This window comes from Pelophylax lessonae (assembly GCF_965119305.1).
Source record: "Pelophylax lessonae genome assembly, chromosome: 6".
Classification (NCBI taxonomy): Eukaryota; Metazoa; Chordata; class Amphibia; order Anura; family Ranidae; genus Pelophylax; species Pelophylax lessonae.
Genome location: NC_138773.1, coordinates 62,310,335 through 62,324,498, shown reverse-complemented (window position 1 = coordinate 62,324,498; position 14,164 = coordinate 62,310,335). Strand labels below are relative to the sequence as shown.

Sequence of the window (14,164 nt, the reverse complement as noted above, 5' to 3'; positions counted from 1 at the left end):
TTTAAGGCAGTGCTGGAAAATATTGGTGGCCACACAAAATATTGACACTTTGGGCCCAATTTGAACATTTTCACTTAGGGGTGTACTCACTTTTGTTGCAGGTGGTTTGGACATGAATGGCTGTGTGTTGAGTTATTTTGAGGGGACAGCAAATTTACAATGTTATACAAAAATGTACACTCACTACTTTACATTGTAGCTAAGTGTCATTTGTTCAGTGTTTACACATGAAAAGATATAATAAAATATTTACAAAAATATGAGGAGTGTACTCACTTTTGTGATACTGTATAGGAGCATAGGCGTGTGCAAGGGGGGGTGCCAGGTGTGCCTGGGCACACCCTTTTTATTGTGCAGTGCCGACTCTTCCCCCCCAAATGCTGCTGGCCTCCCTCTTTTTCCCTCGGCTGCTACGGGGGATGTTTTAGGTTGGAGAGCGGAGGAAAGGGCTAGTCAATATGTCATTTACAGGCCCCTTCCTTTTCTAAATGAACACACTCACTGTGTCCATTCCTAACTGAAGCATAGTAAACTATGCTTCAGTCTGTGAATGAATGGGGAAGACGCTCAGCACAGAGCACTTTCCATTCATACACTGGCTGGTGCAGCTGAGGCTGCAGAGAAAGGCATGTGTGTTTGAGCTTTGGGTTGCAACAGGCTGTGCACACCTATGGTACATAATTACATTGGTCCAAGCTGGGTCAGTGTAGCTATGTATAATTTAGCCATCAGCGCTGCGCAATAATTAATTATATGCAAAAATACTGTGCTATAAATATGTGCAAATGCTGTGTTTAAAATTTAAATAAAGTGCTATTACCATAAACAAATAGTATATAATACCATGTGAAATACATCATATATTAGCTATCATATAAATGTGTTGTAAAGTGCTAAGTGATATTGCTTTTTAAACTCATTTGCATAAATACATAAATAAATCCAGATAAATAATATTCAAAGTGTCCAAATATTATCAAATAAATATGTTGTAAAGTGCTAAGTGATATTGCTTTTTAAAACTCATTTGCATAAATACATAAATAAATAATATTCAAAGTGTCCAGTGCTTGGTGACAATAAATACACTCTCCTCTTCATACAAAAAAAGTGCTCAGTGCTTGTCTGCTGTCATGAAACAATATGGAGATATCCAAAGTGCTCAGTGCTTGTCTGCTGTCATGAAACAATAGAGATATCCAAAGTGCTCAGTGCTTGTCTGCTGTCATGAAACAATATGGAGATATCCAAAGTGCTCAGTTCTTGTGCGTCCGGGTGCTCCCCTCTCAGTCCCCTACTCACCGGACTTTCAATGGAAACGAGCCTTTATAATATATCCTCAGCGGTCAGGATCCCAGGTAAGCACCAGGTATAACGCACCACAGATCACTATCTCCTCCTAATCATATCGCAGCAGTCTCCAGTTAATATCATCCAGGAACAGATCCACCATATAAAAGTTTAAATAGAGAGAGACCTCATCGTGCAGTATTACAGACTTTATTAAAATCTACTAAAATTGCACTTACAGCGTTATATGACAATCATACGGTATGAACTCCTATCTCGGGACGCCAAACATTCCTGTACGTTCCACCCACTCAAACTGGAAGTGACGTGGTACGTGAGAGTAACGGCTTGACGCGTTTCACTCTGCCAATCAGAGCATTCTCAAAAGCGCAATTTTAATAAAGTCTGTAATACTGCACGATGAGGTCTCTCTCTATTTAAACTTTTATATGGTGGATCTGTTCCTGGATGATATTAACTGGAGACTGCTGCGATATGATTAGGAGGAGATGGTGATCTGTGGTGCTTACCTGGGATCCTGACCGCTGAGGATATATTATAAAGACTCGATTCCATTGAAAGTCCGGTGAGTAGGGGACTGAGAGGGGAGCACCCGGACGCACAAGCACTGAGCACTTTGGATATCTCCATATTGTTTCATGACAGCAGACAAGCACTGAGCACTTTTTTTGTATGAAGAGGAGAGTGTATTTATTGTCACCAAGCACTGGACAATTTGAATATTATTTATGTATTTATGCAAATTAGTTTTAAAAAGCAATATCACTTCGCACTTTACAACATATTTATTTGATAATATTTGGACACTGAATATTAGTTATCTGGATTTATGTATTTATGCAAATTAGTTTAAAAAGTAATATCACTTAGCAACACATTTATTTAATAGCTAATATATGATATATTTCACATGGTATTATATACTAATTGTTTATGGTAATAGCACTTTATTTAAATTTTGCCCATATTTAAACACAGCATTTGCACATATTTTATAGCACGGTATTTTTGCATATAATTAATTATTGAGCAGCGCTGATACCTACCAATTTAACTTCTGTGAAAGGTTCCCCCTTTTTTATCAGCAGCAACTAAATCCATTTCGTAGATATTACCTAAGCGCAGGCACCTTCCAATAAATATATAATTTAGCCATGCCTGGAATTCTGCTTTAAATACCTCTCCCAGTATTCCACAGTAAGTGAAATATTATAGGATTTAAGAGACTACAGATAGCAGGTTGGTCACTGCTATAGAATCTCTGTTACTTGGGCAGTCTGTGTGGGGGAGCTCTTGCTGCGAATAGGATTTAAAATTTAAGCACATATGCAGAGGATGGTGGAAACGTAAAAAGAGAGATAAACTGCAGTTAATAAAAGGATTGATTACATTAAGTTATTACACATAGTACAGTATCAATCTATTTTCAGCCTCCTAGAAGGAGAGTGAGCTCCTAGGTAAATTTAGTTGGCTCCACTGTAATCAGAGGATCAGGAGTTGATTAATTAGAGCTGCTTAGTGTTTGACGGGCTGCTTCTCTGTTACTTCCCCCTGTCTTCTAGAGAATTCTATAATTATAGTGGAAGGAAGAACAGCCTGAATATTTATGGGACTCCAGCCAATCCCTGGAGAAGTGCATCCAGTTGGTGGGGAGAAAGCCCATAAATATTCTGAGGTCTGAGTAGCTGGGGAGTTCCTGGTTCCAGTCCTATTGAAGGAGACCCCTGGGGCAGATTTTACCAAGAATCCATTAGGAAGCCACAGAGGTCCCAGCTAGGTCTAGCTGGGGAGGCCTATATGCAAGCTTGAGTCCAGAGATCAAGTTGGGTCTAGAGAAGCTCACAGCAGAGAGCCAGGAGGAAGTCGGTGGGAAAGAGTCCAGCTGTCCTATGGTGGTGTGAGTCTACATCTACCTTACCAGCAGAGACAGGTGGATATCGACAGAAGACCACCAATGATCCTGTGGCTAAGTGAGTAAGCAACCCTATTGCTGAGGAGTTAGTGACTGTGTGTAGCTGGAAGGAGTACTAGTCACCGTCAGCCTAGAGATCCTCTTGGACATTCATTTTTGTACTGTGCAGCCAGAAAGTCCTCACATTATTCAGTTCTACAGTTTTTTGGGGTATCCCCCAGACTATTTTTTTTTTAAGCCAGTGGAAGAAAATGTCTTGGTGCCTGGCTGTGTGTGCTCTAAGGAGAAATAGGACTGCATTCACCAGCAGCTCCTATGGGGGTGCGCAACAAATGTGGCACCCGGGGCGGATCCTATATCTGGCACCCCCCCCCAACTTTAAAATGTAAAAACACCCACAAAAAATTGTAATGTGTTCAAGAATATTTTTTGCACAAAATTTCACAGCCCCCCATCACAGTGCCCCTTGCAGTCTGCCCTCCGTCTCTCTAATCACAGTTCCCCCTTTTGCACTCTCTGCCTCCCCTGCACAGTCCTACCTTCAGCATAAATAGATAGCTAATATTATTAGCAATGTGTTTAAGTTTAAGGAGATAAGGAGATATTCAGAGACTACAGACATGATACAGGAGATGGTCAGAGACTGCAGACATGATACAGGAGATGGTCAGAGACTAAGGGCATGATACAGGAGATGGTCAGAGACTGAAGACATGATACAGGAGATGGTCAGAGACTGAAGACATGATACAGGAGATGGTCAGAGACTACAAACATGATACAAGAGATGGTCAGAGACTGAGGACATGATACAAGAGATGGTCAGAGACGGAGGACATGATACAGTAGATGGTCAGAGACGGAGGACATGATACAGTAGATGGTCAGAGACGGAGGACATGATACAGTAGATGGTCAGAGACTGCAGACGTGATACAAGAGATGGTCAGAGACTGCAGACATGATACAGTAGATGGTCAGAGACTGAGGACATGATACAGTAGATGGTCAGAGACTGCAGACGTGATACAAGTGATGGTCAGAGACTGCAGACATGATACAGTAGATGGTCAGAGACTGAGGACATGATACAGTAGATGGTCAGAGACTGCAGACGTGATACAAGTGATGGTCAGAGACTGCAGACATGATACAGTAGATGGTCAGAGACTGCAGACATGATACAGGAGATGCTCAGAAACTGCAGACATGATACAGGAGATGCTCAGAAACTGCAGACGTGATACAGTAGATGGTCAGAGACTGCAGACATTAGTACAGTACATGGTCAGAGACTGCAGACATGATACATTAGATGGTCAGAGACTGAGGACATGATACAGTAGATGGTCAGAGACTGCAGACGTGATACAGGAGATGGTCAGAGACTGCAGACATGATATAGAAGATGGCCAGAGACTGCAGACATGATACAGGAGATGGTCAGAGACTGCAGACATGATACAGGAGATGGTCAGAGACTGCAGACATGATACAGGAGATGGTCAGAGACTGAGGACATGATACAGTAGATGATGAGAGACTGAAGACATGATACAGTAGATGGTCAGAGACTACAGATATGATACAGGAGATGGTCAGAGACTGCAGACATTAGTAAAGTAGATGGTCAGAGACTGCAGACATGATACAGTAGATGGTCAGAGACTGCAGACATGATACAGTAGATGGTCAGAGACTACAGACATGATACAGGAGATGGTCAGAGACTGCAGACATTAGTACAGTAGATGGTCAGAGACTGCAGACATGATACAGGAGATGGTCAGAGACTGGGGACATGATACAGTAGATGGTCAGACACTGCAGACATGATACAGTAGATGGTCAGAGACTGAGGACATGATAGAAGATAGAAGAGCACTAGGGGGGGCCGGAGAGCACAGACGAAGCAGAGAGCACTGGAGGAGCTGAAGGGCACGTGGGGGGGGGGGGGGGTGGAGAGAATTAAGAGGGGGTTTGGAAAGCATTGTAGGGGGGTTGGAAGGTGCAGGGGGTGGAGAGCACTGGGGGGGGGGGGGGTCAGGGCGCACTTGGGGGTGGTGGGCAGGGAAAATCAGGGGGGTGGAGAGCACTGGGGGGGACAGGGAGTACTTGGGGGGCAGGCAGGGAAAATCAGGGGGGTGGAGAGCACTGGGGGGGACAGGGAGAACTTGGGGGGGTGGGCAGGGAAAATCAGGGGGTGGAGAGCACTGGGGGGGACAGGGAGCACTTGGGGGCCGGGCAGGGAAAACCAGGGGGGGTGGAGAGCACTGGGGGGGGGGGACAGGGAGCACTTGGGGGCAGGGAAGGAAAACCAGGGGGGTGGAGAGAACTGGGGGGGACAGGGAGCACTTGGGGGGTGGGCAGGGAAAACCAGGGGGGTGGAGAGCACTGGGGGGGACAGGGAGTACTTGGGGGGCAAGCAGGGAAAATCAGGGGGGTGGAGAGCACTGGGGGGGACAGGGAGAACTTGGGGGGGGTGGGCAGGGAAAATCATGGGGGTGGAGAGCACTGGGGGGGACGGGGAGCACTAGGGGGGTGGGCAGGAAAAATCAGGGGGGTGGAGAGCACTGGGGGGGACAGGGAGCACCAGGGGGGCGGGCAGGGAAAACCAGGGGGGTGGAGAGCACTGGGGGGGGGGACAGGGAGCACTAGGGGGCCGGCCAGGGAAAACCAGGGGGGTGGAGAGCACTGGGGGGGGACAGGGAGCACTTGGGGGGCGGGAGAAAGCACTGTGGGGAGCTGAAGAGCATGGGGGGGGCGGGAGAAAGCACTGTGGGGAGCTGAAGAGCATGGGGGGGGCTAAAGAACAGGGGGGGGTCTAGTGCACTGGGGTGGGGGGGGGGCTAAGAGCACCGAGGGGGGGGGATTAGGAGAACTGGAGGGGGGCCAGCAAAAGAAGTTGTATAGGAGGGGGATGGGGCAGTTGCATATAGATGAATTGATCTTTCCCTATTCTTCCTGCAGGAGGGAGAGGAGGAGAATCAGTTATTCAGCAGGAAGAATAGAGAAAGATGAATTCATCTAAATGCAGCAGCCCCATCCCCCTCCTATCCAGCACACACACCTGGGCAATGGGCACTCACCTTCTTGCCGAGGCTCCGCCCCCTTCTTCCCACCGAGGCTCCGCCCCCTTCTTCCCGCCGTGGCTCCGCCCCCCAGCTAGCAGCACGGACTGAAGGAGCTGCCACTGCAGCTGCCTTCACACTGCGGGATCTGTCTGAACACACCGGGCAGGACACCGGATGACACCCCCCAGAGCGTGGCACCCGGGGCGGGCCGCCCCCCCCCATTGGTACGCCACTGCACATTTCATATATGTGAGCTAAACGGTGGTCCTCAGATTTGCTTGAAGTTCTTCAATGGGCAGCACAGTGGCTACGTTATTAGCGCTTCCACCTAACGGCTAGGGTCATTGGTTGGAATCCCAACCACAGCACTACCTGCCTGGAGTTTGGATGTTCTCCCTGTGCCTGTGTGGGTTTCCTCTGGCTACTCCAGTTTCCTTTTACACTCCAAAGACACGAAGGGAAGGTTAATTGGCTCCTGTCTAAATTGGCCCTAATATGTTTATGTATGAATGTGATTTAGGGAATGTAGATTGCAAGCTCCTTGAGGGCAGGGACTGATGTGAATGTACAATATATATGTAAAGCACTGCATGAAGTGCCTGTAATGAATAAATAAGATGATACTTCTTAAACAAAAATAGAAGAGATTTGGATATGCTTATTCTTGTGTCCTTACCTCATCTGCTCCAATATGGATCCAGTTGATCTTTGGATGCTTGTCAAGAACCTGAGTCAAGATCATCTTCAGCAAGGGCATAGACTCTGCAGAGTGGGGGTTCAGGCTGTTGGGGTAACGCTCCACTTCTCTCAGAGCTCTGTACTTGTCATGTTTCAGAATATACTGCATGTAGAAATACAAGATCATATAAACTCAGACGTGGTCCATGTTTCCTACACCAGATTTAGAAATGTAATAAAACACTGAATTCTTCACAATATTGGGCAAAACATTGCTCCATGTATGTCTGCCAATAGGAAGACCACAAGGGGGAGAGGATTGTGAAGGACGTTAAGAGCTCAGCCTGCCCCAAAAATGGCCTTTATGTTAATTCGACACATGCTTTTCCATCAATCATAAATCTCTTAATTTTTTTTGGAAGCATGGTCACAATGGGGTTGATTTACTAAAACTGGAGAGTGCAAAATCTGGTGCAGCTCTGCATAGAAACCAATCAGCTTCCAGTTTTTTTTGTGTCAAAGTTTAATTGAACAAGCTAAAGTTAGAAGCTGATTGGCTACCATCCACAGCTGCACCAGATTTTGTACTCTCCAGTTTTAGTAAGCCAACCCCAATATTACAAGCTAAATTGGGACCACTAAATGGAGAAAACAATCTGTGTGCAGGAGCGGATGCTAAAAGAGGGGGAGGGGGGGTTTCTTTGGGTGTCAAATATTTTATGCTTACAGTAAATGCTCCAGTGATGTATACTTTGGCCCTAATTGTAATCTTCAGTGGGTCAAGAATGACATGAATGCATAGAGGGGAAAAAAAACAACTACTGTAAGGTGTGGAAAATGATGCTGGCTCTATACCAATAAGATACGTGGTTTTGTTTTTACAGCTACTGGAAAGAAAAGCTGCCTCAGTAAATGGAGAGAAAATCCATCGGATTCAACTATGCCGCAAAATGACATATGAAGAAAAGTTTGTTGTTTTTAGACACTTCTTAATGCTGACAGTTTTAGAAATGAGACTTAGTCTGACAATACATACGCAGGTCAGCAACTGCAATCTGAAATATATGGGCTTAAAGTGATAATAAAGGAAAAAACATGTTATACCTAAAGTAGAATTATAGGCAAAACTTTTTTGGATATCGCAAGGCACGGTTATAACCCGTCAGGATTTTTTTCCCCCATCTGTATCCCACTGCGGAGATTTCCCTTTGCTTCCTGTCCCATAGCCAAACAGGAAGTGAGAGGAACTCCCTGCAAATTAAGGGAATTCCTTGGGGACCCCCAGCTCCCCAGAACTCAAGAAGAGCAGCTACTCTGGATCAAGATCAGGATCATGTATGTATAAGGGCAGGGCTGAGTGATTATGTGCAAGCATAAGTTTTTTTTACCTTCATGCATAAAGGCAAAAAACCTTCAGCCTTTAGAATGACTTTAAAGCTGAACTCCAGGTATGATCCACATGGCATAGTTACAATGGTCCAGCTTGGAGCAATGTGAAGCTGACCATATATAATGTTAACCACTTGGCAACGTATAACTTACATATATGGCGGCAAGCGCCAGATCACATACCTAGTACATGAACTGACACTTCTGGGTAAGGGGCACGCACCATGGACAACCCGGCCGTGCTGTGATTAAACACAGCAGATGTTGATCACCAGGTGCCGGCCAATGGAGTACTGCTGGCACCCGGCGGTCATCTTGAATTCACACACGTCCGAGCTCTGCCTGTCCTGTTAGTGGGAAAGTAATATATTGTCTTTCCCCACAAAGCAGGGAATAAAATTTTGACTTCCCCTGGTAAAAGCACCACACATAGTGTAAACAAACACTGGCTAGGCACATATTTAACCCTTTTATTGGCCTAGAGGTTTAAAACCTTACCCAGCCAGACAAAAAAACCATGGCCAGTGTATGGCCAGCTCTACGGCTCACATTGCATGCTGAACCAACCAAAATGCAAGCTGTAGGTGCCTCTTTCAGCTTCAACACATTTGCCATTGAAGCAGATGGAAAATTTCCAGCCAAACAGTACTAGCATCCACTCAGATGCAATCTCTGCTTGGGTATTCTGTCAGCTGCTGAAGCTGTCAGAATACAATAGCTGTCAAGGGGATGGAAGGCAGGCCATACATTATGCAATTTTCTTTCCTTCAACCATGGATTGAACCCAGAGGCCGAACGAAAGAAATATATAGGTGTGTGAATGGTTTAAAGTGGTATTAAACCAAAAAGCAAACATTTATTAAACTGCAGCATGTAGGCACATTTACAGTGCCTTGAAAAAGTATTCACACCCCTTGAAATTTTCCACATTTTGTCATGTTACAACTAAATACTTAAATGTATTTTATTGGGATTTGTGATAGACCAACACAAAGTGGCACATAATTGTGAAGTGGAAGGAAAATAATAAATGGTTTTCAACATTTTTTACAAATAAATATCTGAAAAGTGTGGTGTTCATTTGTATTCAGCCCTCGAGTCAATACTTTGTAGAACCACCTTTCACTGCAATTACAGGTATGCCTCTACCAGCTTTGCACATCTACAGAGTACAATTTTTGGCCATTCTTCTTTACAAAATAGCTCAAGCTCTGTCAGATTGGATGGAGAGCGTCTGAACAGCAATTTTCAAGTCTTGCCACAGATTCTCACTTGGATTTAGGTCTGGACTTTGACTGAGCCATTCTAACACATGAATATGCTTTGATCTAAACCATTCCATTGTAGCTCTGGCTGTATGTTTGGGGTCATTGTCCTGCTGGAAGGGGAGCCTCTGCCCCAGTCTAAGGTCTTTTGTAGACTCTTAACAGGTTTTCTTCTAAGATTGCCCTGCATTTTGCTCCATCCAATTTCTTATCAATTCTGACCAGCTTCCCAATCCCTGCTAAAGAAAAGCATCTCCATCACACGATTCTTCCACCACCATGTTTCAAGGTAGGTATGGTGTGTTCAGGGTAATGTGCAGTATTCGTTTTCTGCTACACATAGCGTTTTGCTTTTAGGCAAAAAATTTCAATTTTGGTCTCATCTGACCAGAGCACCTTCTTCCACATTTTTACTGTCCCCCCCACAGGGCTTTTCGTAAACTACAAACGGGGCTTCTTATGGTTTTCTTTCAACAATGGCTTTCTTCTTGCCACTCTTCCATATAAGCCAGATTTGTGGAGTTCATGACTAATAGTTGTCCTGTGGACAGATTCTCCCACCTGAGCTGTGGATCTCTGCAGCTCCTCCAGAGTTATCATCTACCTCTTGGCTGCTTCTCTGATTAATGCTCTCCTTGCCCGGCCTGTCAGTTTAGGTGGATGGCCATGTCTTGGTAGGTTTGCAATTGTGCCATACTCTTCCCATTTTAGCTTGGGATATTTTTTAAATAGCCTAACCCTGCTCTAAAACTTCTCCACAACTTTATCCCTGACCTGTCTAGTGTGTTCCTTGGCCTTCATGATGCCGTTTATTCACTAAGGTTCTCCAACAAGCCTCTGGGGGCTTCACAGAACAGCTGTATTTATACTGAGAATAAATTACACACAGGTGGACTCTATTTACTAATTAGGTGACTTAAGAAGGCAATTGGTTCCAATAGATTTTAGTTAGGGGTATCAGAGTAAAGGGGGCTGAATACAAATACACTCCACACTTTTCAGATATTTGTAAAAAAATTAGAAAATCATTTATCATTTTCTTTACACTTCATAATCATGTGCCACTTTGTGTTGGTCTATCACAAAAAATCCCAATAAAATACATTTACGTTTTTGGTTTTAACATGACAAAATGTGGAAAGTTTGAAGGGGTATGAATATTTTTCAAGGCGCTGTACCTATTATAAAAAGTACGTGGTGTATTATATATATATGTTGGAAAATAAACTCTGGCCAATATTTCAGTTACTATTTAATTGAGCTTCTGTCAGGTTTTTATTGCGGTCTGTGTACTTACTGGGAGATATAAATGTGGGAAGGGTTCAAACTTCTGACAGTTAAGAGAAGATTATGATCTTTGATCCATGTATTACATCATCCTAATTATCCTAATTCCACAGACCACACCCTAGGTAAAGGTGGCTGAAACACTACGGCTAACATCAAGCTCTGAATAATCAAAAGGTGCCTAACAAAAGTTGTCAGCCAGCGACAGACTATAGACTAACTAGGACCTATTCAGGAAAGAGTTTTTCCAATTTCTTATAGAGTAGAATCATCCAAGGGGTGCCATGTTGAATCACACTAGGTTGACTTCACCTGATGTTTTAACAGTATCTCCAGGGAAAAAAAAAGAATGTTTAAAATGAGGTATTTAACCCCAAACCAAAAATATAATATATTGCAGCTTAACAATCATTAGATGTGGTGGCTGCATTTGTTTTCTTTTTTTTTCTAGGCTTTTTTACCCCTCTGTTTTCACCTAGTGATCTGCCCAGTAACACACCTCCTGTATTAGAGCGCTCCCACCCTGGATGAAGGAGCACAGGGGGCACCTTTGGAGAGCAGCATGGTCAGTCTTGGGGGGAGGGGAGTGTTAAGATGTACTAGCAGATTTAGATACACTAATAAACTGAAGCCAAATTACAGCTAACTGCAGTTACAGCAACAGTTGTTTTTCCCTTTTGGGATAAAAGTTTTACATGAACAAAAGCTGATCATTGTAAGCCCCCGGCAGTGGTAAACGGTTTGTCACAACCCTATAATTGCTACATTGGCAGGAGCAAGCTTGCGCTGTTGAAAAACAACAGACTTGATGGCAGGATCACCAGGTGAAAATAAAGGAAAGGGAGTCTAAAGAAAACAAATGCAGCCACCACATTTAAGGATTGGTGGTCTTGACTCCAGTTTATTTTTTTTACTGAGAATGTGGCTGACTGATGACATCTGCTACAAAACACACATTGGGGTTTACATGCTAAAACGAGAGAGCGCAAATTTTGGTGCAGCTGTGCATGGTAGCCAATCGGTGTTTAACTGAGCAAGCTGAAGTTAATCTTTGACAAAAGAAACTGGAAGCCGATTGGCTACCATGCAGAGCTGCACCAGATTTTGCACTTTTCAGTTTTAGTAAATCTCCCCCATTTTGAATGAATACTAATTATAGTTTCCCTTTAAGTGCTATGGTCGCTTAAATTGGTCCTGAGTGACAGGATAGGTCCTGAATTGATTCCCAGCATGCAACACTCGTTCTGGGGAAACTGATTGAATCATCAACAGCTTTATGAGTACAAGACTGTTGGAGAAGAGACAGAAATGCAATAATTTGTGACTCTAGCCAAGCGTGAAGAGAACAATCGTGCAGAATGCAATACAATTACATTCATTACATTCAATACGTTCCCGCTTGTCTATTTTCCAAGGGTAAAGGAGGGTGGGAAATGGAACAGAATATAATATGAGAACAGGAAGCCATGGCTGAAAGTGGACAACTTGGGTGCTGCCATCTTGTCCTATGTCACAGCTAACAGCCTCTTGAGTGAAAAGCACTGTCAAACTTTAATGGCTCTGTCATAATACAAAGAAAATATTGTAACCTCTACATATCCCATTTAACAAAATAATTAAATACAAAAGTGTGACAACTGGACTGTGAAAAAAATTCCAGAAATCACTATTATCCTCTTACGCTTCAAGACTTCTCCAGCAGTAGATGGCCTTCAAAGATACAGAAATTGGTGCTAAAGGGATGACATCTTGAGTCTTTACACTGCAAGTGCAGAGTACCATGGTGACGCTGTCACAGGGTGCGGGTCTAGGATGTCTTGTACTCACTGTATGTCCTCAGTCGTCTTAAAAGAGAAGTATAGGATTTGCTTTTTTTGGAATCAAATCAAACACTGTTCCCTGAGCAGAGAGCTGTTGACAGTCAGTCACCAGTTCTCTGCTCTACCCCCCACGCTCACTGGAGTGCTGGGCTGGGGAGGGGGCAGGAGCGGCTGGCTCAAGCTCTCAGTGGCTCGCTGAAATGCTGAGCCAGGTGCCGGTCCAGGCATGTGGGCGGATCCTGACCATATGGTCGTGATCCTTCCTGAGCCTGGACCGGCTCTGTGATGTCAGCCAATAGCGGGCTTCAGCCCGCTGTCTGCTGAAAACGGGTCACAGGAGTACAGAACGAACTTAACAAACAGAACAAACTGCTTTGGCTGTACGCCTCATTTAAGCTGGTCATAGATGGATTAAAGCTCAGCTAGTCCGTGAGGCCCCGGCTGAATTTCCATCCATCTGTGGCAACTTCTATCCAAGAGAAGTCGAACTAATCAACTAATCAGCATCTGCAGTCAATCATCTGCAGCGATGATCAGCGTATTCTGATAGTGGATTAGCCTCCTGTTAGAATACAATAGCACAGCGGGGAGGGTTCCTCCATCCATCTCATTTTTGTGGATGGGGAATTCATTCATTGTTTTTGATCAGCCATGATGCTGGGCGTCATTTAACCTGGAAGACTGAGAAATTACTGTGGGCAAGACTATGGGGGGTGACATCAATGGGTCTCAAATAAGGTTTGTATAGAAAAAAGCAAGGTTTTATTTATTGAGGTCATCAGCACATTTGATGAAGGGGTGGGGTCATGAGGAACCGGGGAAGATAAAATATAAGCAGATTAAACTGTTATCAAGACCATCATAAGTCCAAAAAAGGCATAAAAGATTGTGTAGGGAGGTAGAGAGAAACCAAGAAGCTGGGCCAGCACAGAGAGTTACTGGACTATGGTGTGCAAGGAAGGTGGAGACTCTGCTATGGAACGGACTCTTACTTGAGTAGTCAAATTTTATAGCAAGTTCAAAATTCACATTGCATTTAGGTAAAATTAAAGGAAAAGAAAAACATGACAAGTAATTTATAAATATTTTGAAGTTAGGTGACAGGGTGTCTTTAACAATGCCTAACTGATAGGCCAACATTTTACCTCCATGTGTCCAAATGTTTGTATGAGGGGTACCACTTCCAGTTTATTGATCTCAGCGAGGTGCAAAATCCTTACAATGTCCTCATCACTGGAAATAGGAGAGGCAGAGAGTCAGTAAAAGAAATATGTATTGTTAGCACAGTATTTTAGAATTGCTAAAATTTTTGTATATTGTTAAACAGTAAATTAGTTTTCAAAGCAAACCCTCATTGACCTCCATAACTGTAAGCACTGTGGAGAAATTAATTACCAAGTCTTAAAGTCCCCCCCAATGATTGTGGGA

General features: G+C 43.9%; 1 protein-coding gene across 1 annotated transcript in view; it reads right to left on the bottom strand.

Moving 5' to 3' along the window:
• LOC309558239 (hexosaminidase D-like) overlaps positions 1-14,164 on the bottom strand; it is a 115,292-nt gene that overhangs the window by 21,401 nt on the left and 79,727 nt on the right. Inside the window, exons 5-6 of the mRNA XM_082261278.1 lie at positions 13,882-13,969; positions 6,974-7,138 (exon numbers count right to left, since the gene is read on the bottom strand). Coding sequence (XP_082117404.1) covers positions 6,974-7,138; positions 13,882-13,969 — 253 coding nt within the window. The remainder of the gene's footprint in view (positions 1-6,973; positions 7,139-13,881; positions 13,970-14,164) is intronic.